This window comes from Sorex fumeus, unplaced genomic scaffold (assembly GCF_029834395.1).
Source record: "Sorex fumeus unplaced genomic scaffold, SorFum_2.1 ptg000072l, whole genome shotgun sequence".
In the NCBI taxonomy this organism is placed as follows: domain Eukaryota; kingdom Metazoa; phylum Chordata; class Mammalia; order Eulipotyphla; family Soricidae; genus Sorex; species Sorex fumeus.
The window spans coordinates 32,913,968-32,941,393 of NW_026606129.1; the positions used below are offsets into that span (position 1 = coordinate 32,913,968).

Consider the following 27,426-nt stretch of genomic DNA (forward strand, 5'->3'; position numbering starts at 1 on the left):
GATAATTGGACCAAATCGAAGAATGGATTACGTCACTAATAAAATGTCTCAAATATTGAATTCACATTATGATGATTTTTGTTTCATTGTTCTTGTAGGTCTCCTTAAGAATTTTCAAATATATATAATAATTATATATAATAGCACAGCGGTAGGGCGTTCGCCTTACAAGCGGCCAACATGGCCGACCCGAGTTCGATTCCTCCGCCCCTCTCAGAGAGCCCGGCAAGCTACCGAGAGTATTCGATATGCCAGACACAGTAACAACAAAGTCTCCAATGGAGACGTTACTGGGCCCGCTCGAGCAAATCGATGATCAACGGGAGGGCCTTTACCTTTACCTTTACCATAATAAATTTAAAATCATGGAAGGGTGGTGTTATTTTATTAAATTTATGCTGAGGTATTTTTATTGTACAAAATCTGTAGACAATTTCTCATAAACTTTAAAATTCTTATCTACTTTTCACAAAATTTTCCCAAAACCAAAACTAGGTGACTTGATAAATGTCAATTACAATGATTGCTTTGAAAATTATACTTTGGAAATTATAAGCCAAGAAATAAAGCTTTCACCATAGCCATAGTTAAGAAGCATGACAATTGAACAAGAAGTAAAACCCTACAAAGTACTAAGATGTCTAGTTTTAAAAAATTTCAACATATTATTATGAAATTAAAAAGCAATAAAGAGACTTTTTTTCTTATACTCATGGTTCTTGGCTAGTCAACTTCAAAGAATTATACAATTATACAATAACAAATCACTGCTATTTAATGCTCTGAAAACATTTTTCTTGTTATGGAAATATTTAATGAAATTATTTCCACATATGTAAATGAATTAATGAACTAATTTGTTAACAATCTTACTGAGAATTCCAGGAATAGTTTATGCATAATGTTGATGAGTAAAGCAACAGCTTTTGTGCACAGAGATTCTAGGAATACTAAAGGTTTGCTTTTTTCTTAACTACACCTAGTTAAATAATACATTTTAGGAGATACATGATAATATATTATTTCTTGAAGACATTTTATTTAAGTTTGGTTTTAATTGTGTAAGAAACAAGCCTTAGGTTACAAAGTGCAGCAGAGGAGGCTATTCATTGAAACTACACTTAAATGGTAACTGCTTCGCTCCTATTATATTATACATTACTCTTGCCTTTGAAAATCTTTAAGAGATGGAAAAAACTGACAGAGTGTACTTTATATTTTTTTTAATTAGTAAGTTCCATTAATGGAACCAGAAAATCTACTATATGTGTGCTATTGTGAAAAGTAAGATTATCAGTTTTGTCACAAGAAACTCAAACTGAATAATTTGTTTTGACCTAAAACTTAGACAATATATTATTTATTGATGCACACTCAGAGGTGCTCAGGGCTACTCCTGGCTCTGTGTTTAGTGATCACTCCTGGTCAGTTCAGAGGACTAAATGGGTTGCTGAAAATTGAACCTGGCCGACCATGTGCAAGGAAAACACCCTACCCACTGTACTGGGTAGTTGGTTATTATCAAATGTGCCTTTATCACTATCATCATTAATACTCATTATGATAAGTATTCGTTGCTTCCACTACTAAAAATTTGACTGTATCCTGAAGATACAATGATGGCCCTGCCATGCATGTGTATTAGAAATACACACACGATGAGAAATTTACTTGTCTTTTCCATTCTCTCTTATGTTTTCTTGGCGTTTGAATACTTTTGCAGAAAAGTTCAATTTCAAAGAATTATGTTTGAAAAAGCAGCTTAAAGAAAATGTGTGGTGTCTATACACACTTTCTGTCTATTGGTGCGGGTGGAATACCATGGAAATGTTGTGAATACAAACCAATACTCTATTTTCTTGGAACCTGAAAAAGCTAAGATTATGTGGGTAGCAGGATGTTGGGGTCCTGGCCAGTTGACCCTGCCCGCCAAACTGGAGTACAAAGCCCCGAAGTCACTGGACTTACTCCTTACAGGATAGGGAGTGGGTAGGGGAGAAGCCTCTACCTTGGCCTTCTGTGCACCATGGGATTCCTGGGTTTCTGACCCTGCTGTCTCCACCACCAAGAAAGAAAGTCACAGGGGGGTGGGGGGGGGGGTGGAAATCTGGTGATCAAGCAGTTCTCCTTTTTTTGGCCCCTAGCCAGGTGTTCTTTATCCCACACTCACTAGGGTTCCCTAGTGCAGCACATTTCTCAGGCTTCTCAGGTAGGGCTCACAGATGTCAGTTAATGATTGACATATCCTGCTTTTAGGGCCTAGTTAACAATATGGGTAGGTGGGCACAGTCATGTACCTGCCCTTGGGGAGTGCTTGAGCGGGCCCCCTGGGTCTTTGTAAACAGGGCCTTCTCTTGCTTCCAGGGGTAGGGGATTTGGCCAAAGTCTCAAGCTAGCTGCTGAGACCCAAACAGCAGGAGATCAATGGTAGAATAGAATATAATTTATGGTTTAGAAATAAAATCACTAAATATAAATGTCTTTAGATCTAGGTAACAGTAAAAGAAAACCAAAGCCAAAATAGTAGCATGAAAACAGTAGCCACAGGATTATTAGTTCATATGTTTCTTTACTTATCACTTACTGTGTATTTTTTAACCATAGGTAGCACAATTTGATTAATATCAATATTTTTATATTAGTAGTCATAATTTTCCTCCAAAAGTTGTAAAACTCTGTCATTAAAAGGATTGAGCCTCCTGTACCCTTGATATTATATAGCCCAGATAAAATAATATTCAGAGAAACACCTTGAATTGAATTTATTTGGGGCTGGAGTGCAGCAGGGAGGGCATTTGCCTGACACGCGTTCAACCCAGGTTTGGTCCCTGGCATCCCAGTGTTCTTTGAGTACTGCCAGGGAGTAATTCCTGAGTGCAGAGACAGGAGTCAGCCTGGAACTTCACTGGGCGTGACCCAAAAAAGCAAAAAAAAAAAAAGTTATTTAAAAAGTTATTTAATAAATTTTAAATTCCTTTTTTAACACATCATTTGAGAATACTAATTCCTTGTACATGTTAAGAAATCATGTGCCAACATCTGTGCTGCACTCTGTATTCTTTGCCTTTCTTCATAATTTCCTAGACTTTTTCATGATTAAAGAAATAAACTCTAGACTTTATTTTATTTATTTGTTTATTTTTGTTTGTTTGGGAGCATAGCTGGCAGGGTTTAGAGGTTACGCCTGACTGCTCTTAGGAATCACTCCTGATAGGCTTGCAGTACATTATGGTATGCTAGGGATTTAACCAGATTGTCCATATGCAAGTCAAGTGCCTTATCTGCTGTATTATCACTCTGAACCCTCAAACTTTAGACACAAACTCACAAGTTATAAATTGTGCATGTTTTTAGCCTTTAAGTTTCAGTTTTTTCATCAGTAAACTGAGAACAATTAAAAAGTACATATTTGGAAGTTGAATAGGTTACTATATTTTTCTTTTTGGGTCACACCCGGTAATGCACAGGGGTCACTCCTGGCTCCACACTCACAAATTATTCCTGGCTGTGCTAAGGGGACCATGTAGGATGCTGGGAATCGAACCTGGGTCCTCCGCGTGCAAGGCAAACACCCTATCCGCTGTGCTATCACTCCAGCCCCAGAAGTTGGATAGGTTAAAGTATAAGATAAAGTTAAACAATGAACTATTACTGCACAGATATTACTACTATAAATGATCTATCACTAACACAACTTGGGAATTTTAAACCTGAAAACTAAGCTTTGCTATGTGTCTCTTGTGACTATAATATTTAATTCCTTGGTTTCCAATTTTAGGTCATGTCAATTAACATACCAAGTAACAGTTACTTTTAATGATGTAACATTGACTTGAAAGAAAATTTGCTGCCAATGTAACTTTCCAACTGAAATCTGGACTTATATTATGAAATTAAAAGTCAAAATTAATTTATTTTAACTTTGAGTCATATCTTATTGATATTTTAAGACCATATTTTAAATCATAAAGGATTACTTAACAGTGAAATGTTAGGTGGTTTCAGATTTCTAGCCAGTTTTCTCTTGAAGTTCATGTAATTATGAAAACTCAGAACTGGCAAGAAAATGAGGTCTTGACTGGACAGGATAAAATAAAAATAAAATTAAAATTAAAGGAAAAGCATGAACTATTTGTATATCTTAAGATAAGCATTGGACCCTTATTAGAACTGATAAATTGCATGATTGATATCTAAAGGTAAAGACTATTCTGGCAACTAATAACAATTTTAGACACCAAAGATGCTAATGTAGCCTCTATGACTATGAAAAGGATTCCTCATGCTCAAGTACTTTCCCATATCCTTCAAAGTAATTATAATTAACCTTGACTGAGAAACATTCTAGTGCCATGTTTTGATAACTTATTGGATTTAATATGGAACTGGGAATAGAAATTTTCTTTCACATGAATTATGGTTCACAATGATATACTCTTTTTTATGACTGTATTCTTTCTCTTCTTTCTCTCTTTCTCTCCCTCCTTTCCTCCCTTCCTCTCTCTATCTTTCTTTCTTTCTCTCTCTTTCTCTTTCTTTCTTTCTTTCTTTCTTTCTTTCTCTTTCTTTTTTTCTTTCTTTTTTCCTCTCTCCATTTCTCTCCCTCCCTCCCTTCCTCCCTTCCTCCCTCCCTCCCTCCCTCCCTCCCTTCTTCCCTCCCTCCCTCCCTCCCTTCCTCCCTCCCTGCTTCCCTTCCCCTCCCTCCCTCCCTTCCTTCCTTCCTTCCTTCCTTCCTTCCTTCCTTCCTTCCTTCCTTCCTTCCTTCTTTCTTTCTCTCTTTTTCTCTTTCTTTCTTTCTTCCTTCTGTCCTTCTTTCTCTTTATTTTCATTAGTTGCATTCAAGGCAAGTGCCTTACCCACTGTGGGATTTCGCTAGCTCTCATGAAGAGTTTTGTCTATGTTTTCTTCAATTATTTTTGAGATTTGGATATAACATCTGAGTCTTTAATCTTGTGAGTTAAATTTTGCAGATGATGTGATAATGACTCACCTTAATTTTTTTTTTTTTGCATATTGTTAAAGAGACTTCTCCATTTAGTGCTCTAGGCTGCTTAATCATAAACTTACTGTTCTTATTTTTAAAGACTTGTTTCTGGGCTCTTAATTCTATCCAGTTGTCCTGACTGATTTTGTTCTAAAATCAACTATTTTTCATTACTATAGCCTTTTTTTTGTTTTTGTTTTTGTGCAACACCATGCTATGTTCAAGATTATTTTTGTTTGTTTTGTTTTGTTTTGTTTTGTTTTTTGTTCTTAACCATTTACAATGCTGGGGATTAAAGTCAGGTTGACTGCCTTCAAGGTAATTACCCTACCCACTGTACTGTCCCTCCATCCCCATGATTAGTATTATTGTATAACTTTAAGGTCTTTAAGAAAATAAGTCAAATATTACTAAATTTTGTATGAGATCCTAAAATTACTGAGTAAACAAAGAAAACTTTAAAATGGTGGAAGGCATCACATATCCTGACTGAGAGACAGTACAGTAGGTAGGGTACTTGCCTTGCAGGAAGTCAACACGACTTTGATGCCCAGCACTGTGGAATTTTGAATGGGATTGCATTGAGTCTTGTATAATGCTTTAGAAAGGACAATAACTTTAACATTGTTAATTATTACAATCCATGAATAGCTTTTTATAGTGCAAGTTTTAGGATTTATCATGTATATAATCATCTTCAAGTAGTGGCAGATTTGCTTCTTTTTCTCCCCAACATGTATCCCTTTAATATTTTTCTTTCCTAATTTTTCTATGCTTAGGACTTTCAACATCACATTGAATAATACCAAAAGTGAGCATCCTTATGTTACTCCTCATCTTAGAGGAGAAGTATTAAGTATTTTGTCATTGAATATTATAACACAAAAACTTTCTTGGTTGTATTCTTAACCAAAAGCTGTTGGACCCAATATTTACTAACCTTGATCTCTAAGGGAACAAAATAAATCTTTTAAGTTTTAGTAATAGTGTAATTTGGATATAATGTGATTGATGATGATCTCCTATCTCCTACCTAATCTCCATTCTCAAATAATAGGATGACAATATTTATGTTCCTCTGGCAAGATTAAGGTAAGAGATAAGAATATATTAAGAGACAAGAATAAATTTCAGACTGATTATTAAAGCAAGCAATTTAAAAAGGAAAAAGGATAATAGGTGATTTCCATGTTGTACTGTTCTATTTTTTCAGTTTTCATGGATACTATCAATTAAATGAGCCATCAGCCAACTGAGATATTCTAGGATTGTTGGCATTGTCCTGACAATGTTAATCTGTTACTGGACTCAGAATTATCCTCAATAATATTTAGCTGAATGCTAAAGCTTCTAGGTAACATTAAAAACTGAAAGGCAAATGGAATTATCAAAAAATAAATCAATTAAAGTGAATTTGTGATGATTGATTGCTAAGTGACTTTAACCAATATAGATCTGACATTAATTCACTCTTGAAAATGTATAAAATCCCTTAGCAAAGTAGGAAAAAATTGACCGTTCTTAATCTTAGTAGAGGACAAAAATATGCACATAGAGAATGCCATATTCAATGCCACATGTTGGGAAGTTTTTCCAGTATAGAAGCTACTTTAACACTTCTTGCAAAACTGTTTTCAGGCCTATGAATTCCCTCAGCTGTTGCCTATCATAAAGCTCTTGTTCTGTTCTTTCACTATTGTTCCTTCAATCCTGAATGATAATCTAGCTGAAGCTGTTGGATTTTTTCTTTTATTTACTTATGTTTTGTTTTTTTGGGGGGGGGTCACACCCAGTGGTGCTTAGAGGTTACACGTGGCTCTCTGCTCAGTAATTACTCCTACTGGTGCTCAGGGAACCATACAGGATACTAGGGATAACCAGGTTGGCTGCACGCAAGGCAAGTGCAATACCTGCTGTACTACTGCTCCAGTCCCAATTGCTGAGTTTTTATACTGCATCCCTCCATACTATTCCAGCTTGTGGAGTTTAATTTAATGAACTGCTATACATTTTATAGGGCCTTCTTTAGTATGTAACTTCCATTTTTGATCTTGCTGCAATCAGTATTTTATTTCTATCCATGGATTTTTTTCATTTTGAGTACAATATATCTTGGAGATTTCCTAGTTTGGTCTATTTTTGCAGGGATTTTTGGGTCTTTTAGAACTTGGTGACTAATTCTCAATTCTGGGAAATTCTTATTGATGAATTTTTTAACTATTATTTAATCACATTTGCCTTCCTGTTCTTCAGGGACTCCAGTGATGCTTAGATTATTCAGCTTGAACTCATTCCATAGTTCTCTGGTATGCTGTTCATTTCTTTTCAAACTAGATTCAACATTATGCTATTTTCTAGCAGCTTTCTCTGTCTCATCTTGGAGCTCCATGATTTTTTGCTCAGCTTCTATTAATACTGTATATATACAACTTCTATTAACTTTTTTGGTATCACTTACCATGTTCTTCACTTTGGTCATTTCTGACTGTAGTGGTGTTTATCATTTCGACTGCTGTACTTTCTTGTGCTTTGCTGACTACCCGTGCTATAATTTCTTTGAATTCATTAACATCCACATTATGTTGTCTCTAAAAATATTGAGGATTTACTGGTACTGCTTACTATGTCAGGCTGGAACGATAGCACAGTGGGTAGGGCGTTTGCTTTTCACATGGCCGACCTGGGTTCGATTCCTCTGCCCCTCTCAGAGAGCCCGGCAAGCTACTGAGAGTATCCCGGCTGGACGGCAGAGCCTGGCAAGCTCCACATGGCGTATTCAATATGCCAAAAAACAGTAATGACAAGTTTCACAATCGAGATGTTACTGGTGCCCCATCTAGCAAATCCATGAACAATGGTAGAGCTACAGTGCTACAGTGCTTATCATGTCATTGGTGATATTGTTTTCACTCATTGAGCTTGGTGGGACTCAATACGTTTTCCCCATCGGCTGTCTGATATTCTTGCTGTTCTGGCAGGTGAGTCTTTGTAGTTAGATTCCATGGAACATGCTGAGGGTTTAGGCTGGGTTTGCTCTTTCTTCTCTGCCTGTCTTCACCAAATGACAGAAAGAATAAGCAGCATGTAATTTGTTGAATAGATCTGTTGCTGCCATTTAAATGACCTCACACTTCAGGAACTTTGTTGTGGGCCTTCCTCCCTCCCTCCCTCCCTCCCTCCCTCCCTCCCTCCCTCCCTTCCTTCCTTCTCTCCCTCCCTCCCTTCCTTCCCTCCTTCCTTCCCATCTTCCCCCCTCCCTCCCTCCCTCCCTTCCTTCCTTCTCTCCCTCCCTCCCTTCCTTCCCTCCTTCCTTCCCATCTTCCCCCCTCCCTCCCTCCTTTCTTCCTTCCTTCCCCCCTTCTTTCCCTTCCTCCCAACCTCCCTCCCTTCCTCCCTCCCTCCCTTCTTCCTCCCTTCCTCCCTTTAAGCCTCCCTCCTTCCCTTTCAGCCTCCCTCCCTCCCTCCCTCCCTCCCTCCCTCCCTCCCTCCCACCCAAACTCCCTCCCAAACTCCTTCCCTTCTTTCCTCCCTCCCTCCCTCCCTTCCTTCCTTCCTTCCTTCCTTCCTTCCTTCCTTCCTTCCTTCCTTCTCTCCTCCCTCCTTTCCTCCCTTCCTCCCTCCATCCCTTCCTTCCTTTTTACCTCCCTCCCTCCCTTCCCAACCTCTCTCCCTCCCAACCTCCGTCCCTCCCTCCTTCCCTTCCTCCCTCCCTCCTTCCCTCCCTCCCACCCTTCCTGTCTCCCCGTGGTCCCCGTGCACTCCCAAGGAGTGAGTGACTCAAGAGTACTGAGTCAGAAAACCCCAGTACCACCCAGTACCCCGTATCCCTCAAAAGTGTCAAGGTCTGAGAAGATAGTTGATATGACTCCTATCTTGATTTTTTTTTTGAGAATTGTTTTATGAGCCCTTTGGTTTATATTGGAGATTGTCATCTGGTTTATATTGTGGGGAGTATCTCCCCAGTAGATACTCCGGTTTTGGAGGATGGAGGCTACTATATATGTTCACAAGACCAATCTCTTACCATTTCTTCTTTCAAGGGTTAATGTTTGCTTATTGAGTTTTGCCTAGGTGATCTGTCCAGTGGTGATAAAGGAGAGTTAAAATCTCCTATTACTATTGTGTTGCTGTCAATAGTTTCCATTATCTATTAGCATTTCAAATTTTTGAATGTCCATCACTAGGTGCATAAATTTTGAGTGTAAGTTCTTTTTCCTGTTTTGATCATCTTGTCATTAAGAAATTACCATACTGTCTTTATTACCTTTTAAAATTGAAGTCTTTATTGAAGCCTATGTGTGTTCACATTGTCTTTTTAAGGGAATCATTTGCTTGTAGATTTAGTCTTTGACTCTGACTCTGAGCCTCTGTTTACCCTAACTGTTCAGATGTGTTTCTTGGAGGCAGTCAAAATTTGGTTTAGTTGTATGATCTATACTGTCTGTCTGTGTATCTTGATTGGTGAATTCAAGCCATTGGCATTGAGTGAGATTATTGAGGTTAAGGAATATGTTTCAGTATTCAGTTATTAGCAGTATTTTAAAACATCGTGCCTAAAATAAAATTTAAAATTCTGCATCTTTGTGTGTAATTCTGATTACAATGTGTCTTATTTTTATAATTGAGTATTTCCATTGGAATCTTTTGGGTCTCTTGGATCTGGATACATAAACCCTTCATCTATAGGAAATTATCTTTGGTTAATTTAATAAGATATTGAATTGTATTCCTATTCCTTAGGGACTCTGTTGATTCCTATATTTTTTCTCTTGAAGTCATCCCATACGTGGTGTCTGTGCTCTCAATTCAGTACTTTTCAGACTGTTTCCATCTTCTGTTGTTTGCTAGTGACTTCCTGCAACTAGTCTCGTAGATAAATTTTTTTGTTCTCATCTGCTGTTATTCAGCTGTTGAGACATTCCATTGCATTGAAAAAAAATGACTTTGCATACACTTTGGTTGTGTCTCTTCTGATTTTAGCTTTCTCATTCCTGCGCTAAGACTTTCTTGTGCTTATTAGCAATCTGAACCATCATATCATTTAGCTCATTAAACTTCCTCATCATGGCATCATTATAGTTATTATTTGAGAGGTTAGAGAGTTAGATACTGCTTGAGCCTTCTCTCAGTGCCACAATCTTTACTCATTGAGCTCTTGGGCTTCTGTAAAGCTTCCCCTTGTGACAGCTCTAAGGGTGAATCTTCATAGTTAGTATACATCTACTTGCAGTACATACTTGGCCCTATCTCTCCTCTGACTGCAAATTCTTAAAACCACCACTGCCTAGTGAGGGCTTCTCTGTGGGATGAGTAGATGGAACAAGGACAAGGGGGCAATAGGAAAACTCTTCAGTAGCAACCAGAATTACCCACAAGTATGAGGGTTCACACAGGCACAATATGTGTGGTAATGTGAGGTGTGATGAGTAGAGCTGTCTCTATGCATAAGCAGCCACATAATTGAGGTACAAGCAGTGACAAGTGGAATTATGGGCACAGGGTGTAGATGTGGACCTACAAAAGAGTGTGGAGGCTGCTACCCAAGTGGAAGGAAAAGCAATCTGCTTCCTCTTCTGAAAAGACTTTGGGGATATCCTTTGGGATGTGAACTTCACCTAAAGAATGAATGAGTACCCTAAATTTTACTTGCCTGATGTCTAAAAGACCTTGACATGTCAATTTTTTTCTTTTTTCCTCCCACTCTTAGTCAAACATTTCAGAAAAGGCACTTCCAGGATTTTTTTTACTGATTCTAATTATCCTCTCTACTCATAACCACTCCTGATTTAAGGTTTCTGCTCCTAAGTGAGATCAGGTACTCTAGCTATTTGCTGTGGTAGTAAAGAGCTTTGATAATCTGTTTACCACTAACTTTACTATAGCATTGTAGCACTGTTCTCTTCTTGTTCATTGATTTGCTCGAGCGGGCCCAGTAATGTCTCCATTTTAAGACTTGTTGTTACTGTGTTTGGCATATCAAATACACCACAGGTAGCTTGCCAGGCTTTGCTGTGTGGGCTAGATATTCTCGGCAGCTTGCCGGGCTCTCCTAGAGGGGCAGAGGAATTGAACCTGGCTCAGCTGGGTCAGCCACATGCAAGGCAAACGCCCTACTGCTGTGCTATCTCTCCAGCCCACAACTTTACTAACAAAGTCTAAAATATTTTACCTAGAAGTTCATTTGCATTCAGTTGAAAAAAATTTTTTGTGTGTTTTTTTCTTTGCTTTTTAGGTCACACCCAGTGATGCTCAGGGGTTACTCCTGGCTGTGCTTGGGAGATTGAACCCAGGTCAGCTGTGTGCAATGCAGATGCCCTGCCCGCTATACTATGTCTCCAGACTCCGATATTTTTTGGTTTTGAGAGGCATACTATTTGTTTGTTTTGTTGCTGAGCATTTAAACTCAGGGATTTTATGCATGAAACATTAAACTACCACTGATTGATATTCCCTGTTACTTGTGTAAACATTAAAAAGGAAATTTTACAAATAAAATAAGGAAAAACATAATACATTCATATTCCATTTCAAATATAAATTTCACTGAAGTCACCTGACTGTGCTAGATCATTTCATGGAAAAACCAACAACTGTTAGAAACCCAAATTCACAAGTTTAGAGAGGAAATTGACCTTCTGAACCAGCTCATGAGTTGGGAAACATCTGTATAGCATTACACAAGTTAAGACTGCTTAGGTAAGTTAACACAAAATGGAAAGTTTATATGCAAGTGCAAACATCAGGAAAGATGATAGAACAAGGTTATTAGCAAGAGAAAATGTTATTGCTGGTAAAGCCATCTTTTCTCAGGGGAATGCAGGGAGGTCATGGAAATGAATTCACAGGTGTTCATTTGGGAAACTTATATTGATTGATTAATTTAATATCACATCACCGTCAGCATCCCCCCCCCCCCCCCCCCGCACACACACCACCACCACCACCACAATCCGTCTCCCAGCAAGATGCTAAAATTGTTATTGCTGTTAGGCTAGGCTTAACATGCCAGAGGAGGCAAACATGGATGACTCTCTTTGGAAGTGGCCTGTTTGTATTATTTTATTTTGGAAAATTCTTGGGAATGACTGTAGTTCATTATCTCACCTCTTTCAGTAAGTGCTCAAATAACTTGCCTTCAATTTGCCCCAAACACAATGTTGCTTAGGATCATCCCTATCAAAGATTTAAAACTCTTTATTGGCCAAAAGGTTTACTCACTATTGATGGCCTTGTAGTTTTCTGCTGATTTTTATTGGCTCATAATTCTTGATATCCACATTTCATTATCACAAGTGAAATTCTTCATCTGTAGGCCAATACGGGCACTTTGTTCCATGAACTTTTACACAATTTTACTACTATAAATACTATATTGAATCCCTATATAATTTTTTGAGAGATAGGGCATACCTGGTGATGCTCAGGGCTTACACCTAGCTCTACACTCAGGGATCACTCATGATGGGCTCAGGGAACCATATGGCATACCAGGGATCAAAACTGGCTCGTCCTCATACAAAGCAAATGTCCTACTCACTGTATTCTTGCTCTCGTTCCACAAATTTTTAAGTTTTCTGACTTCATTTTTTTCTTCATGCCCATTCTCAAATTGACCCATATTATTTTAGTAATCCAAATTTCATCTCACTTCTTTATCCTACCAAGCAGGCAAAGCTTTTTAATGTTTTCAGACTGGTCTGAATCATGCATAGAAACTATACTACATTTGCAAATTATGCTTCCTTCCCCATATTAGTATTTTAAATAAAGTCATAGAGGATGGAATATACTTTGCTTAATAATAGTTTTCCCCCATTATAAAAGCCATTCTCATTATATATTACTTCAAATGTTACATAAAATGAAAGCAAAACATTATGATAGTTATATAGTCATAGTATTTTGACATTTGAAATCATTGACGTTATTTTTATTTCTAGTCAGAAATTGTTTAAATTTTATTTCTTGATGTTTATTACATGCATGATTTAATATTATGACTTATTTTCCCAAAACATTTTTTTTTGCTATAAAGAAATAATAATGTATAAAAATGAAGTTAGGTGATGTTTCAGGACAATGGTAATACCTAAATATTTATAACTATAATTTTCAAACCTTTATCTCTATATTATCTTTTAAATTATTACATTTTACTTCTGTCTTTTTAGCTATAACCAGCTAACCAATGTAAAAAAATTTTTTTTGTCTTTTTGGATCACACCTCGTGATCAGGGTTTACTCCTAGCTTTGAACTCGGGAATTACTCCTAGCACTGCACAAGGGACCAAATGGGATGCCAGGGATCAAACCTAGGATGGCCCCATGTAAGGCAAATGTCATACCATTATACTATTGCTCCAGCCCTGCAAATATTTTTAAAATTAATTGCAAGAACTAAAGGTAAATGTAAAAAAGGCAAAGGCCCTCCCGTTGTTCGTCGATTTGCTTGAGCGGGCCCAGTAACGTCTCCATTGGAGACTTTGTTGTTACTGTGTTTGGCATATCGAAGACGTCATGGGGAGCTTGCCAGGCTCTGCCGTGCGGGCAAAATACTCTCGGTAGCTTGCCGGGCTCTCCGAGAGGGGCGGAAGAATCGAACTCGGGTCAGCCATGTTGGCTGCGTGCAAGGCAAACTCCCTACCGCTGTGCTATCGCTCCAGCCCATTGCAAGAACTAAGCTCCCTAAATATAACATTCAGAGAATATATATTCTTTTTTTCTTTGGCTTTCTAAATTCCTCGATGTTAGTACAAAATGTTCACTAAAATTATCAATATTTAGCACATATTTAATAAAATATAGGGCTAGAGCAATAGCACAGTGGGTAAGGCATTTGCCTTGCATGTGGCCGACCTGGTCTGCCCAGGTTCGATTCCTCTGCCTCTCTCGAAGCACCAGGCAAGCTACCGAGAGTATCTCGCCCACATGGCAAATCCTGGCAAGCTACCCATGACGTATTCGATATGCCAACCACAGTAACAACAAGTCTCACAACGGAAACGTTACTGGGCCCGCTCGAGCAAATCAATGAACAACGGGAGGACAGTGCTACTACAGTGATAATAAAATATGGCTTTAGAATTTACTGTAGAAGGTAGGGAAAACCTTGTGATCATTTGTAATTTAACTTCTAATTTAATTTTGTCATTCTCAGAGTAGAATATAGAAAAAGAAATGGTAGATTAACCTGTTAATTGTAATTTTATAATTTTTAGTAGGAATTTATTCCATGAGGCTTACTGCCTCATTCTTTTCACTTTTATAAAATAAAACAATTATTTCAAAGTGGTTTAGTAGGCCAAAATCCGCCTTCCCATCCCCACCCCCTCTCACCTCACCCCCACCATGAACCATACCCTGGTGCTTAAGGAACCAACCAAATCCAGAAGGATTCAATCTAGGACTTAGGCATGCAAAGCTGGTGCTCAGTCCTCTGTGCTATCTACCAGAATCCAAGACATCACAGTTTTAACATTCCATCATTTGATTGACTTTGGTTTAGTCAACAGTCCTCTGCTTCTCAGATAAAACCAAGCATTACTATCTCAAAGAGCTTTCTGAAGTGTCAGTGCCCTTTTTCTAATTTTGGCTTTAAGCAGTAGTCCCATAATTTTTATCTTATCAGTTAACCTATTATTTAAAGCTTAAAATGCCAAATACCTATCTACTAAATCAAACTGATGTATCCCAACGAATCTCTTTTACACAGAATAATTCTGACATCACGGTGACTGCAATAAACCCTTTTAAATTTACTTCTAAAATATTTATCTTTAATAGTATTTGCGCTGTCTAAAAGTATTAGGAATACCTTATTATGGTTGAAATTCTAAGCCATAATTCAGTTGTTGCTGGAAAATGACAAAAGTGTGCCTCTTTTTGTTTAAATAAATTATAAATGCCTTCAATGCACAAATAACATAAACTTGAAAAATGGGAAATATTTGTGAATTTCACTAGCCTTTTTAAAAGAGTAACAGTATTAAATATAACGTTTCTACATATGGGCTATGACATATGCCTTTTGTTCCAAGTTATTTTGCTTTTCTGTGTGACTCTGGAGTTTGCAAACATAAAATTTCATAATTACATAATGATAATTTCATGGTTCTACTTTGTCTAAAGGTGGCTAGACAGAGCAGTAAAATCAATTTTCTTTTACCTTTGTGAAAAGAAACAAAAGGAAATTGAATGCAAAATCCACATTACTAACATATTAGAATAATAACTCAACAATCTGTTACACATGAAATGAAAACCAGGTGCAGCCAAGTGTTAGTCATGGTGCGTGATACTCAGCCTTTGGGTTAAGTTCAAACAACCATTGGTTTAATCCATGCCTTGTTGTGTCACCCACAGTGTTCCAAATGCATGTTACCTGACACTATCTCCTGTTGTTTCCTCTTGCCAAAGGTACTCAGAGGCAGGACTACCCCTAGGCAAAATTATGAAGTAGGTGAAACTTGTATTCATTCCTTACCCTTTGCAATGACAATCTCACCGTAGATTATATTCACCTCCCTGTCCCTAAGTGCCTACTCCAGTTGCTCATTGCGTTGGATTGATTTGCCCTCATATTCCAGGGGACTCGTGCTGTTTCTTATTGCCCAATCCCTCTTTGATTGCAAAAAACAAAACAAAACAAAACAAAAAACTTATTCAGTGGCTTCATAAGAGGAGCCAGATAATCAAGACCCAGCCTCCCTTCCTATTATTTCCCACTGTTCCCTTCCAATGTGCTACTGCAAGTGGATCACCCACCTTGCCCTTTTTTTTTAATTTAGACACCTTTTTCATATTATTTCTTTTGCCTCTGCAGGCCTTTACCACTCATCTCCATCCATAGAAATCCTAAACATCTTTCAGCTGTAACTCCTTCCCATGCCTTTCCCAACCATCCCCAGTCAATCTCCTGTATACCTCATCCATACCATCATAAAGCACATATGACACATGTTGCTTTGTATTATAATATTTATGTATGTGTCTTGTCTCCAGGCACTGTGCTGGGCGCTTTACAAACGTAATCTCATTTAAATTTCACAACAATCTGATGAGGTAGGTATTACTATACCGTAACAGTTGAGGATATTGAGGCACAAATAGGTTAAATTATTTGCCCAAAGTCACACTAATAGAAAATGGCAGAGCTAGACTTAAGCCCAGTTCAAAATATATTTTGTTTCTTTTCAATCATATTGCTATCTATTCATTTCTTTTCCAGCATCTGAAAGATAGAGGGAGGTTTAAGATGGAAGAAGAGTTCAACATAAACTCTCTATTCATCAAATATGTATTTGACAAAGAGATTGTATATGTTGGTAATTACTCTGTTTGTATCTTAAACTGATTGGTTAACTATAATCCATGGAGAAAATTTTCTTAAATTTTCCAAAACAAATATATATAGAGAGAATATTAAGAGAATATTTAAGGCAATTTATAATTCAAGAAATGCTAGATAGCATTGGCCTCTGAACATAATTGCAAAACATGTATTTGAGGAAAAAAACGTGAGATTGACTAACAAAGAGTTCCTATTAAGCCCCTAAGACTTTAACTATTTGAGGTGGTTAAGTGGCTAAAAATGATTATCAAATTAAGTCTTGGGAACTAATGCTATCTCAAGTGAATATAAAGTTCTAACCTTATGCATTTTGCCTCTGCTATAGCATTCAAGATAAATTAAAGGAGAGATACTTAGTGAGTCTCAAAGGTCCATCTCATCCCAAATCACTGCTTTTACAGTTTCCCTTTCTGGTACGCAGGACCCAAGAGATTCATTCAGCTCAGCCCTGGAGAGCTCCATTTTGGGAAGCTTCAGTCTTGGTTAATCTTTCTGCAGACATTCATATCCTCTGAAAGAACTTAGATATAGGACCTCTACCTATTTTGACAACACTGCCTTCTCTCCCAAGGTCTGAGCCAAAAATCTGCCATCATTCTGTTCTTTTATTCTCATTTCAACTCCTAGCTCCTCAGCTTCCCACTATCAGTGTTTATTTCTGTAATGTGAGTGAGATGCAGTACCCTTGAACATATTCTTAGTACCCCTCTATAAGCCAGTGATTAGTTATCTCACTTTGTTTGCAAACTTTCTTTCAAGTAATGTATGCTTCCTGCACACTAATCTTAATCATATATGAATCTACACTTTGTTCCTTATACCAATTTTAAAATGATAACTTAGGGAGCATAATACAATTGAAGATTAAATGTAAAGACATTCTGCACTTTAAGCTTTAAGATAGGAAGCTTGAGATTTTTTTAATTTCATTTATGTGCTAAGTCTACAGAGTTCAACCAACCCAACAAGAAAACCACCTTTATCCATTATAAAAAGTACTCATGCACACAAAAGCTTCTTTTATCTTTTCTTTCAACTTTTAAATATTTTAAAATTCTACAATAGACCTCAGAAGTCAGTCACTTTTATTTTCTAAGTTTTAATTTTGAAATAATTTTAGGTTTACAGAGAAGTAAAAAAGATATGTATGTTGAGACCCTATACACTCTCCATTTCTCCCAGCTTTCTATGCCATCTCATCAAAACCAATAATTGACACTAGTCACATTCCCTTTAAAATATTAAAGAAGAAAAACATCCAACCAAAAGATAATTTGTTAGTCTTAATTTTGTGCTATGTTTTGTTTCTGTTCGCTAGTTAAACAGGCTGGCTAACATGAAACAAAGGGTGGTGTACCAATCCAAGCCCAAAGAAGTCCCCCTTTCACCCTCCATTTTTCAAGATAATTCTAAATCAGTGTCATAGCAGAGTGGTGGTTGGGAAACCATGGGTTAGAATCTAGTTCTGCCATCAAATGTTTGACCTTGAGCAAAGTCACTTGACCTGTTTAGGCTTCAGTCTCTTCATAAAGTGGAGAAAAATATTTCTTCAAACTACTTCCGAAGGTTGTTGTGAGGATCAAATTGATGATGTGTTGGAAAGAAGAAACTAGGTTGGCAATGAAATATCTCAATGGATATATGCTTTTCTGATAACATTGCCAGTTACAGAATGGAATTGATTAAAGGTGATTTTAGGATTAGAAAAGAACAAACCACCTCCTTCTTTGCTACAGGTCTGGAATCCCTAGCTCTGTCAAGGATCTCCCTTTCTATCACTGTTAGTTTGACAGGTACAACAATGTCTTATCAAATAAGTGTTCTGTGACTCATAAGGCACATACCCCTTAGCATGCAATCTATTTTTAAAATATTTTTGAACATTTTGTTCCAAAAAGTCAAATGCATTTAAAATAGATTTTATTTTTTTCCTGACCACAGGATTCATTTTTACTTTTTCTTTGCCATGAATTCATGCCACAATAAAGGTGCTTTTGACACTTGCAGGGAATTAGAAGAATACTAGATTAGATAGCAGATGGTTAGATGGTTTACAAAGTAGAAATGGAAGTGATCCAAGCTGCATTGTTCCGTGGTTTGTCTGAATATATAACATAAACTCCTTAACTCACTGGTAGAACCTGGTGTGTGGGTAGTAAAAATGCTAGTCTTGGCAGTAAGGGTGGAAAAATAGCTAGGAGAAAGTAAACTTAATTTTGAAAGCACGAGTCAAAGTCTTTATGGACTGACTGAATGTTTAGGGCATCACAATAAAAAAAATTAAGATTTTTTTCTCCTTTTTCATTATATGCAGGCTGGCATGGCCCTGACCTATGACCCCAGTGCTGCCATTCAGAATGGGTAAGTAGACCATCTTTTCCCTATTTTTAATGCTAAAGATATCTTTGATCTCTGAAATTGCCATGGGAGAAAAAATGCTCAAATATGTTTGTCTTTACTTTAAATATGTAAACAGAAAAGTTAAACCAAACACTTCTCACCATCTTCCTATTTCTCTCCTGTGAGTGCCTTTGCCCTAACAGCATGTCCCATGTTACTATTCTTACATCTCTGCCCACAATGAGCTTTTTTGTATGTCACTTTTCTCTCTTCCCCTTCCCCTCTCCTTTTTCATCTTTTTTGGCTATTCTTCTCCCCTATTACTCCTTCTCTTTCTTCTCCTCTTTCTCTTCCCTTTCTTGAACCTCCTCTTCCCCTCCTCTTTCTCTTTCTCATTCTATTTGAGCAAGAGAAAGTAATATAATACAAAGAGAAAATATGAAAAAGCTACACTCAGAAGCACCTGTATGCCTCTAGGAACAAAGCGTTGCCCTCTAATAAATCATAATACTAGAGATTTGCTTTCAATAGTTTCAGCATTTTTTAAATTTATTTCTATACAAAAATGTATTTACTATTTGTTTCTGTTGCTCAGGAGATGGAATGAATAGAATTCATTCCTGACTTGGTTTTTGTGTCATTACTCTTCATTTTAATAAGTATCTTAAATTTGTAACTTCTTGAAACAAGTCACAAAGTCTAAATTTCTTTTCTGTTAAACAGGATTTAAATGGCAAAATATGGTCTCTACATAAACTGTAATTCCTAATATGCTTGCTTCTCACAAATCACAAATCACAAATCATCCTGTTATTCGTCGATTGCCTCGAGCAGGCCCCAGTAACGTCTCCTTCATCCTAGCCCTGAGATTATATTCAAGGCCCTTTAGGAGAATGAGACCCATCATTGTTACTGGTATTTGGCATATTGGGTACTCCACGGGGAGTTTGCCAGACTCTGCCATGTAGGCAGGCTACATTCGGTAGCCTGCCAGTTTGTCAAAGTAGGAATGAGATGTTATAATAAGATGTCACGTGGCCGCAAATGCGGCCGCGCGGTTCTGGGAGCTGGTTTTTATAGTCTCTGAGTCCTGGCCGCTGATGGGATTACATGGCGCCAGGGGGCCAGCTAGTGGGTGTGACCCCCGCCTACTGGAATTTGGAGGATCTGGGTGGAGGATGCTCGACTCCAATCCGAGTAGGCTTGGAGATCTCGGCCCCGGAACCCATGTGGCTTTGTCCCTCTGCCGGTACCTTCAGGTGTGTGGAGAGTAGTCTCAGCATGGTGGTGGCTGGTCCTGGAGGTCTTCGGCTGCCGGCACCCTGGTCAGGGCGGGAAGGATAGCTCAACCCGTTCCCCTCCAAGGGGCCCCGGCGAGGAATAGCCAGGCGCGGGGCCAGGAGACTGCACTGTTCTCCTCCGGGAGCTAGTTTTTATAGTCTCTGAGTCTTGGCCGCTGATGGGATTACACGGTGCCAGGGGGCCAGTTGCTTCTCACTTTGCAATATTTGTTCTGTGGGGCTGGGAAGATAGTACAGTGAGTAAGGCACTTGCCTTGCACGTGGCTGACCCCGTTTTGATCCCTGAAACTCGAGCCCATCCAAAAGAGATCCCTGACACAGAACTAGGAGAAGCTCTGAGCATTACCAGATGTGGCCCCCAAACAAAACAAAGCAGTATTCAGTCTTTATTTTGGCTGTTCTGCGGTGGACACTAATTATTCTCTGGTTGGTTGCTTATTTTTGTTTTAATAGATCTTTTTCTTTGGATTTTTCCCTGACTCTAAGCTGTCTCTTAATGTCATTAAATAATTACTCAAAATAAATTTCTCATTTGGGATCAACATGGATTTAGAACAGAAGAACTTAAACTCCATTTTCTATCTAGTCAGATGCTTTAAGGAAAATTTATTGAAGTGTTTGAATCGTTATCTCTTATTCTCATGAATTCTTATTCATGTAGGCAGTCATTTATTCAGTCATCATTAAACATACAAAGAGTCTGCCAAGTCTAGTGCTGTATTGTATAAATTTGAAAAATATTGTAAGATGCAAACCCTTTGCCCTAAAGAAGCTCATTTACCTCTGTAGAAAAGATTAAAAGTAGCTTTTAGACTATCATAGAAATCTAGTCATTTGTGCCCCATTGATGGAAATCTTCTAGGAGAGAAAATTAAGCATCTATCTAATAAGAATTTACTTTTGCCTACAAGGCACTCTATACTTAATGGGCAGAAAATAGTAATGATATGAGGAAAATGTCCTCTAAAATCCTATTGTGCTGCTGGAAGATGAAGAAGTTTACTCAAGAAGTGAAAAATTAGCCATTATAATCTCATATAATAGTGCTGAAAATAATGTTCTAACAAAAGGAAATGTTCTTTTTTAATGTATACTATGTACCAAATAAATTTCCTTTGTTATTTAATGATACATGATTTCAGAATTAAATACATCTAAAAATGTCTTATAATTGCAATTAGGAATTTAAAGATGCAGGAAAATAGAAACATTGAATGATTACTTTTATACTCACTAATTAGATTCAGCAAATGTTAATGTTTGTATATGCATATATGTCTCTATGTATGTACATGTATGTGTGCCTATCTGTTATATCTATCTATCTATCTATCTATCTATCTATCTATCTATCTATCTATAGATATTTCAAATTGTTATAATATGTTTTGCTCAAGGCTCTATGTCAAGAAAATTGGAGATTAAATGGTGACCTATGCCTGAATTGGAGTGAGATAATAGTTCCTTCTTAATCCATATTTCGATTAGTATCTCTTCAATACATAACTTAAAAATCTAAATTTCTTGTCCAAGATCCTTGACCAATGCCCTTGTGTTTTGGCCAGTCAGCCTACATACCACCCTCTCCTCTTTTTCCTTGGCATTATCATTTCTGCAGAGTTGACTTTTTAATGGAAAAGTTATTAATTTTAGTCATTATCTCAACTTTTACCTACCCTCTAGCTACTGCTAATGGCCTTTCTACTTTCTGTTTTTATAAGTTGACTTACTTTTTTTTTAATGTTATATGTAAGATCTTATGGTATCTGCTTTTCATTGTCTACTTACTCTTAATGTCCTTCAAGTTCACCCACGTAAGGCAAATGGCAGGATTCCCCATTTTTTGAAGGCTGAATAATATTATATTGTTTTTGTGTGTTGAAATAAAATATATACAATATTCTCTGGAGTTCATATGTGCACTCCCACCCCTATTTTTAAATCTGTTTATCTCTGGACACTTAGGTTATTCTCATACCTTGATTATTATAAATAAAATTGCAGTTAACTTTGAAGTACAAAAATTAAACCTGAATTTATTTCTAAAGATGTACTTTTCCAAGTAATCAACATGATTATTTACAAATACAAGGGAAAAATGGAACTTCAGGCCCCAATCTGAGTAAACCAAAAATGGATTTTGGGTGCTTCCATATTAAAGGCATTAACAACCATGAAATTGTCTCTCTGAGTTGTGACTTCATCTATGTCTTACATTAGCACATAACATTATGTCTTACAAGGTATTTTTTAAAATTGTTTGAGCACACGTGAGACTGGTTCATCTTCTTTCATTGTCTCCTTAGATCTTGAGTGCTATAAATATTTTCCATGTAACTCAATTTTGGTTAAGTTGTCAAGCTTATGCCCAACAAGTTCTTGATTTTATCTATCTGTGTATGTGAGAGAAATGTATTTCATCAAGAAGTCCTGCAGTCCTTTTCACAACAGCCTATTATTTGCTGAATATTTTTTTAAATTTGTAATATTCTCAGCTCTCCCATCTATAAAGCCAATAAAAAACAAACAATCCTTTTCTCCAATGAGATCATTTTCAGTCATCAAATTTTGTTAGCATTATTTTCATTGGTAACAAACTTTTATCGTCTATGCATACTTCTTTCTAGTATTCTTATGTAATTAAGCATATTAAAATAGGAAGTTCTATCTCGTTTTACTGGAAATTTCCTTATTGACTCCTCAGTAATCTTTGTATATGTCAGTAATAGCAGACATATTTTTAGATTTTTCATTATTTGAAGTCCTCCTCATTTGACATTTTGTTTAGCCACTTACACCTTTTTTTAAAGGTCTTATCCATTGAATTTCTCAGTTCCATCCTTCTAAGATCCTTGTCACGTACCAGTCTTAGAATTCATACAGTTAATTAACCAGATTCCATTTTTGCCCTCTTTTGCAAGTATTTCCCAGGATTCAATCTTTTTTTTCTCCTTTACTCTGTCGTCTTTCTCCTTGAACTCATCCTTCTCTCTTGAATTTAGAAACAGAAAACTACAAAGTCTACACTTCAATTATATAAAAGATCCTAAACACTAGCAATGGTGGTTTTCACTGCTTTTTGTTCTTTTTTTAATGAATTACAATTATCTTTGTATATAGATAATTAAGGTCTTTATCCTACACATTTTCATAATACAGATCAAAAATCCAAATAAAAACTAACAACAAATTACTTTCCCTTTGAAATAGTTCGTGCTAAGAGTCATTCATTATAGAAACTTGATTTCTCTGGGATCTCTTTTTCAACATTCTTCATGAAGTGAAAGATCTTTAAGACCAGCTCTTATCCTGATAATTTTTAAGTTATTTAAGTCATCACCATCTATCTTTACTTAGTGTCTACCTACCTCTTAGTTACTTCTTCTCAAGCTGTTTTCTTATTGATATTTGAATATTTTAAAAGCCAAATTATATCCCAATGAGACCCCGAGTTGCCACCCACGAATGGCTTCTCTGGCTCCTCATCAAGTTGCTTAATGGCTATAATCCCAGAGACTCAGAAACAAATCTTGAAACCCAGCACCTTTTGGCAGAAATGTGTCCGGACCCCACAGTAGGTTACTGTCGCCGAGCCAACCCAGAGGGGAAAGGGTGCTGTCCCTCTGCCTGTTCCCCCTTGATGGCTCAGTGGCCGCTATCCGCCAGAGGCCATTGGGCAGTCAGATTTGGGTCCTCAGTGATGAGACATGCGGGGCCTCACGGGATGGGGGTGGAGCCGGCCCTTTCCTCCCCATCCCAACGAGACTGTGAGTCACCACTCACAAATGGCCTCTCTGGCTCCTGATCAAGCTGCTTAATTTAATGGCCATGATCCTAGAGACTCAGGAACAAATCTCAGAACCTAGCAGGTTTTGGCAAGAAATCCCTCTAGATTTAATTGTTGAAATTTCGGAATTTCAAAATCGCGCAGCCACTACTGTAGCCACACAGCATCATATGTTATTCATAACCAGTAATAGAAAACAAATTGTCTACTGTTGCCTTTTCAGCAGATCTGAGTGTTGGGGTAAAATCCCAAATAATAATGGTGGGTGTGGTGTCAAAATGTTGAGTGTAATCAAAGTACAGAGAGAGTAATTGTAAATCATCTGCCCCATAGGTAAGGGGAGGGTATGGGAGGGGATATACTGGGGATTTTGGTGGTGAATAGTGGGCACTGGTGAAGGTACAGGTGTTTCATTGTATGACCAAGACTTAAACTCGAAAGCTTTGTAACTGCTCTTACGGTGATTCAATAAGTAAAATTATAAAAAGTGGGGGAAAAAAGGAAGGCGGAGTTCATGCACAATTCAATCAGCCTAATCAGTGGCTGAATAAATAGCAGTACTCCTACATTAAAAAAGGAAAAAAGCCAAATTATAATCCTAGAAATCATCTACCTTCCAGGTTCAAAGTGTTAGGTGGACATTACTAATTATAGAACAAATCTACCATGAAAGAGACAAAAAGAAATCCATGATTTATTTTCTTCAAGTATAATGAATCTTTTGTGCTTTTCATAATTTTCCATGCTACTCTGTACTTTTATCTTGTTACTCAAGGAATCCACTGTTTCATGTTCAGACATGGTAATATTCCTTGACACGCCACCCTTTTTTTTTCTTTTTCTTTCTTTCTTTTTTTTTTTTTTTTTGGTGGGTCATAACCAGCCGATGCTCAGGGGTTATTCCTTGCTCTGCACTCAGGAATCACTCCTGGCTCTGCTTGGGGGACCATATGGGATGCTGGGAATCGAACCCAGGCTGGCCGTGTGCAAGGCAAATGCCCTACCCGCTGTGCTATTGCTCTAGCCCAACACTCCACCCCTTTAAAAAAAAAAAGTTCTGCTCTCATTTAAAGATAACTTTTAAATTATATCAGGAAATCTAGGTACACAATAAGTCATAAGAGATAAAATAGTATTAATAATACTTAAGAGCACCGATTTTTAATTGCATCCAGATTGTTATTCACCCGATGTGGGCAGATTGTTTATATTTTAATTTCACTCTCTGAAATGGAGATGATAGTCATAGTATATCTTGATAAGATTGTGTAAGGAAAAAAGGAAGCCTATCCTGTACAATGTATTCTTGAATATGAATGCTCATAAAAATATAAATATTGTATATTAATGAAATGAAAAGAAATAAGTAACCTCTAGGTAATTCCTCTTATTTTTGATCCTCTTATTTTCTTTTTGTTTTGGGTGGGTTCATGCCTCTTGATGCTCAGGGCTACTCCTGGCCCTGCACTCAAGGATCACTTCTGGTGCAGTTTGGGGTACCATATGTTGTGCCAAGGATTAAACCTGGGTCTCCTGTGTGCAAGCCAACATCTTTTCCCTGTACAATTGATCTGACTCAAAATATATGTTCATGTACTGGTTGTGTTTTTAAAAATGTTTTATTCAACTTTTGGCTTTTTTTCTCCTACATGGTGTCATTTGAATAACAGGAAAGTATCAGAACAACCACTACTATCTAATGTAATACGTTGAAATAGTCACACATACTTTCTCCACATACTCTCCCTTGAACTAACACTAACATGTACCTCTTAGAGGTGTAAAAGCTAATTTTTTTTAACACTCAAGATTTTTACCTAGGGTTTTACATAGACAATTCAAATGTTCTACTGTTGAGCTTCTGCCCTTACCTAGAAACTGATATAGATAATTCACTCAGTATAGTAGGGATTTGCTGCAGGTTGATTTTAGATTGACCTTGTGGCCACGCACTGCTTTCTGACCATTTTCAGGCTGCAACGATAGCACCGCAGGTAGGGCATTTACCTTGCATGCGGCTCACCTGGGTTCAATTCCTCCGTCCCTCTTCGAGAGCCCGGCAAGAAATGGAGAGTATCCTGCCTGCTCTGCAGAGCCTGGAAAACTACATGTGATGTATGGATATGCCAAAAACAGTAACAACAAGTCTCACAATGGAGACATTACTAGTGCCCACTGGAGCAAATTGATGAACAACAGGACTGTGCTACAATAGGGATTTAATGTAAAAAATCCAGTATAAAAATAGCAATTCCCTAATTGTTCCATTGTTTACAGTTTAGTAGTCAAACCTAACTCAGCAGTAAGTGAACAGAGAAATATTGTAGCAAAGAAGAAAATGGTCCTGTTTTACATGGCTTCCAAAGACATAGATGCAACTATATCCATTCATTATTCTGTATTATTTAGTGCTGACTCAATTTATTTCAACAAACTGTTTCTTTTGAGATGTTTCATAATTTTTAATAAGTTTGCTGATATAAATTCAGAAAAGAAAGTTTTCATATCATAATGGAAAGCACACAATTCTTGTAAGAAATATGACGCAAAGAATATTGTGCTGACACAAAGTAATTATACACACACACACACACAGAGAAATATGTAGCATTTCTAAGTACATAAGAATGAATCACGAATTCTCTGAGAAATGCCCACATAGCTGCCGTAAGAAATGGGGTTGAGACTTTCACTATTTAAGTTTTTGTATTGTTTTGTAAAGAAAAAAAAATTGGTAGCAGGACTATAACTGAGAGACAGTTGCATATTATTGCAGGCATAGGAAGGCTTTCTGATGGATCACTAGTAAAGTAAAGTAAAGGCCCACCCGTTGATCATCGATTTGCTCGAGTGGGCCCAGTAACGTCTCCATTGGAGACTTTGTTGTTACTGTGTTTGGCATATCGAATACGTCATGGGGAGCTTGCTAGGCTCTGCCGTGCGGGCAAGATACTCTCGGTAGCTTGCTGGGCTCTCCGAGAGGGGCGGAAGAATCGAACTCGGGTTGGCCATGTTGGCTGCGTGTAAAGCAAATGCCCTACCGCTGTGCTATCACTTCCTCTTGGAGATGTCACATGTTATAGCTGAAGAATATGATCATTTTATGATCATTACTAATCCATGGGATTGCCTGTGTGTCACAATGGAATATGTGCTGAGTCCTAGCTAGTAACTCAAACTATGTAAAGACTTAAATACTCTGAATTTTATAATCTCCACATTAATACAACATTAAGTTGGAAAAAATGCTTCCAAAGCTAGACTTCCAGTTAATAGGGAACATTTTGTTAACACCACGGTGAATAAATTCATTTGCATTTAGGTAAATTATTATTTAAAAGGAGTTGGAGCGATAGCACAGCGGGTAAGGTGTTTGCCTTGCACTCGATCGACCTGGCCAACCCAGGTTCGATTTCTCCGCTCCTCTCGGAGAGCCCAGCAAGCTACCCAGAGTATCTCGTCTGCTCAGCAAAGCCTGGCAAGCTACCCGTGACAAATTCGATATGCCAAATACAGTAACAAGTGTCACAATGGAGATGTTACTGGGCCCACTCAAGCAAATCAATGAGCAACAGGAGGACAGTGACAGTGATTATTTAAAAAGTAAGTTCAGGGGGAAAAAAAAGTTCAGGGCCTGGAGCTACAATACAATAGATAAAAATCT

At 37.5% G+C, this 27,426-nt stretch overlaps 1 protein-coding gene across 8 annotated transcripts in view; it reads left to right on the forward strand.

The window, feature by feature from the left end:
• Positions 1 to 27,426, forward strand: part of RBMS3 (RNA binding motif single stranded interacting protein 3) — an 834,518-nt gene that overhangs the window by 677,523 nt on the left and 129,569 nt on the right. For all 8 annotated transcript variants that reach the window (XM_056129462.1, XM_056129467.1, XM_056129468.1 and 5 more), the window contains exon 8: positions 18,649 to 18,695. In XM_056129462.1, the coding sequence (XP_055985437.1) occupies positions 18,649 to 18,695 (47 nt within the window). The remainder of the gene's footprint in view (positions 1 to 18,648; positions 18,696 to 27,426) is intronic.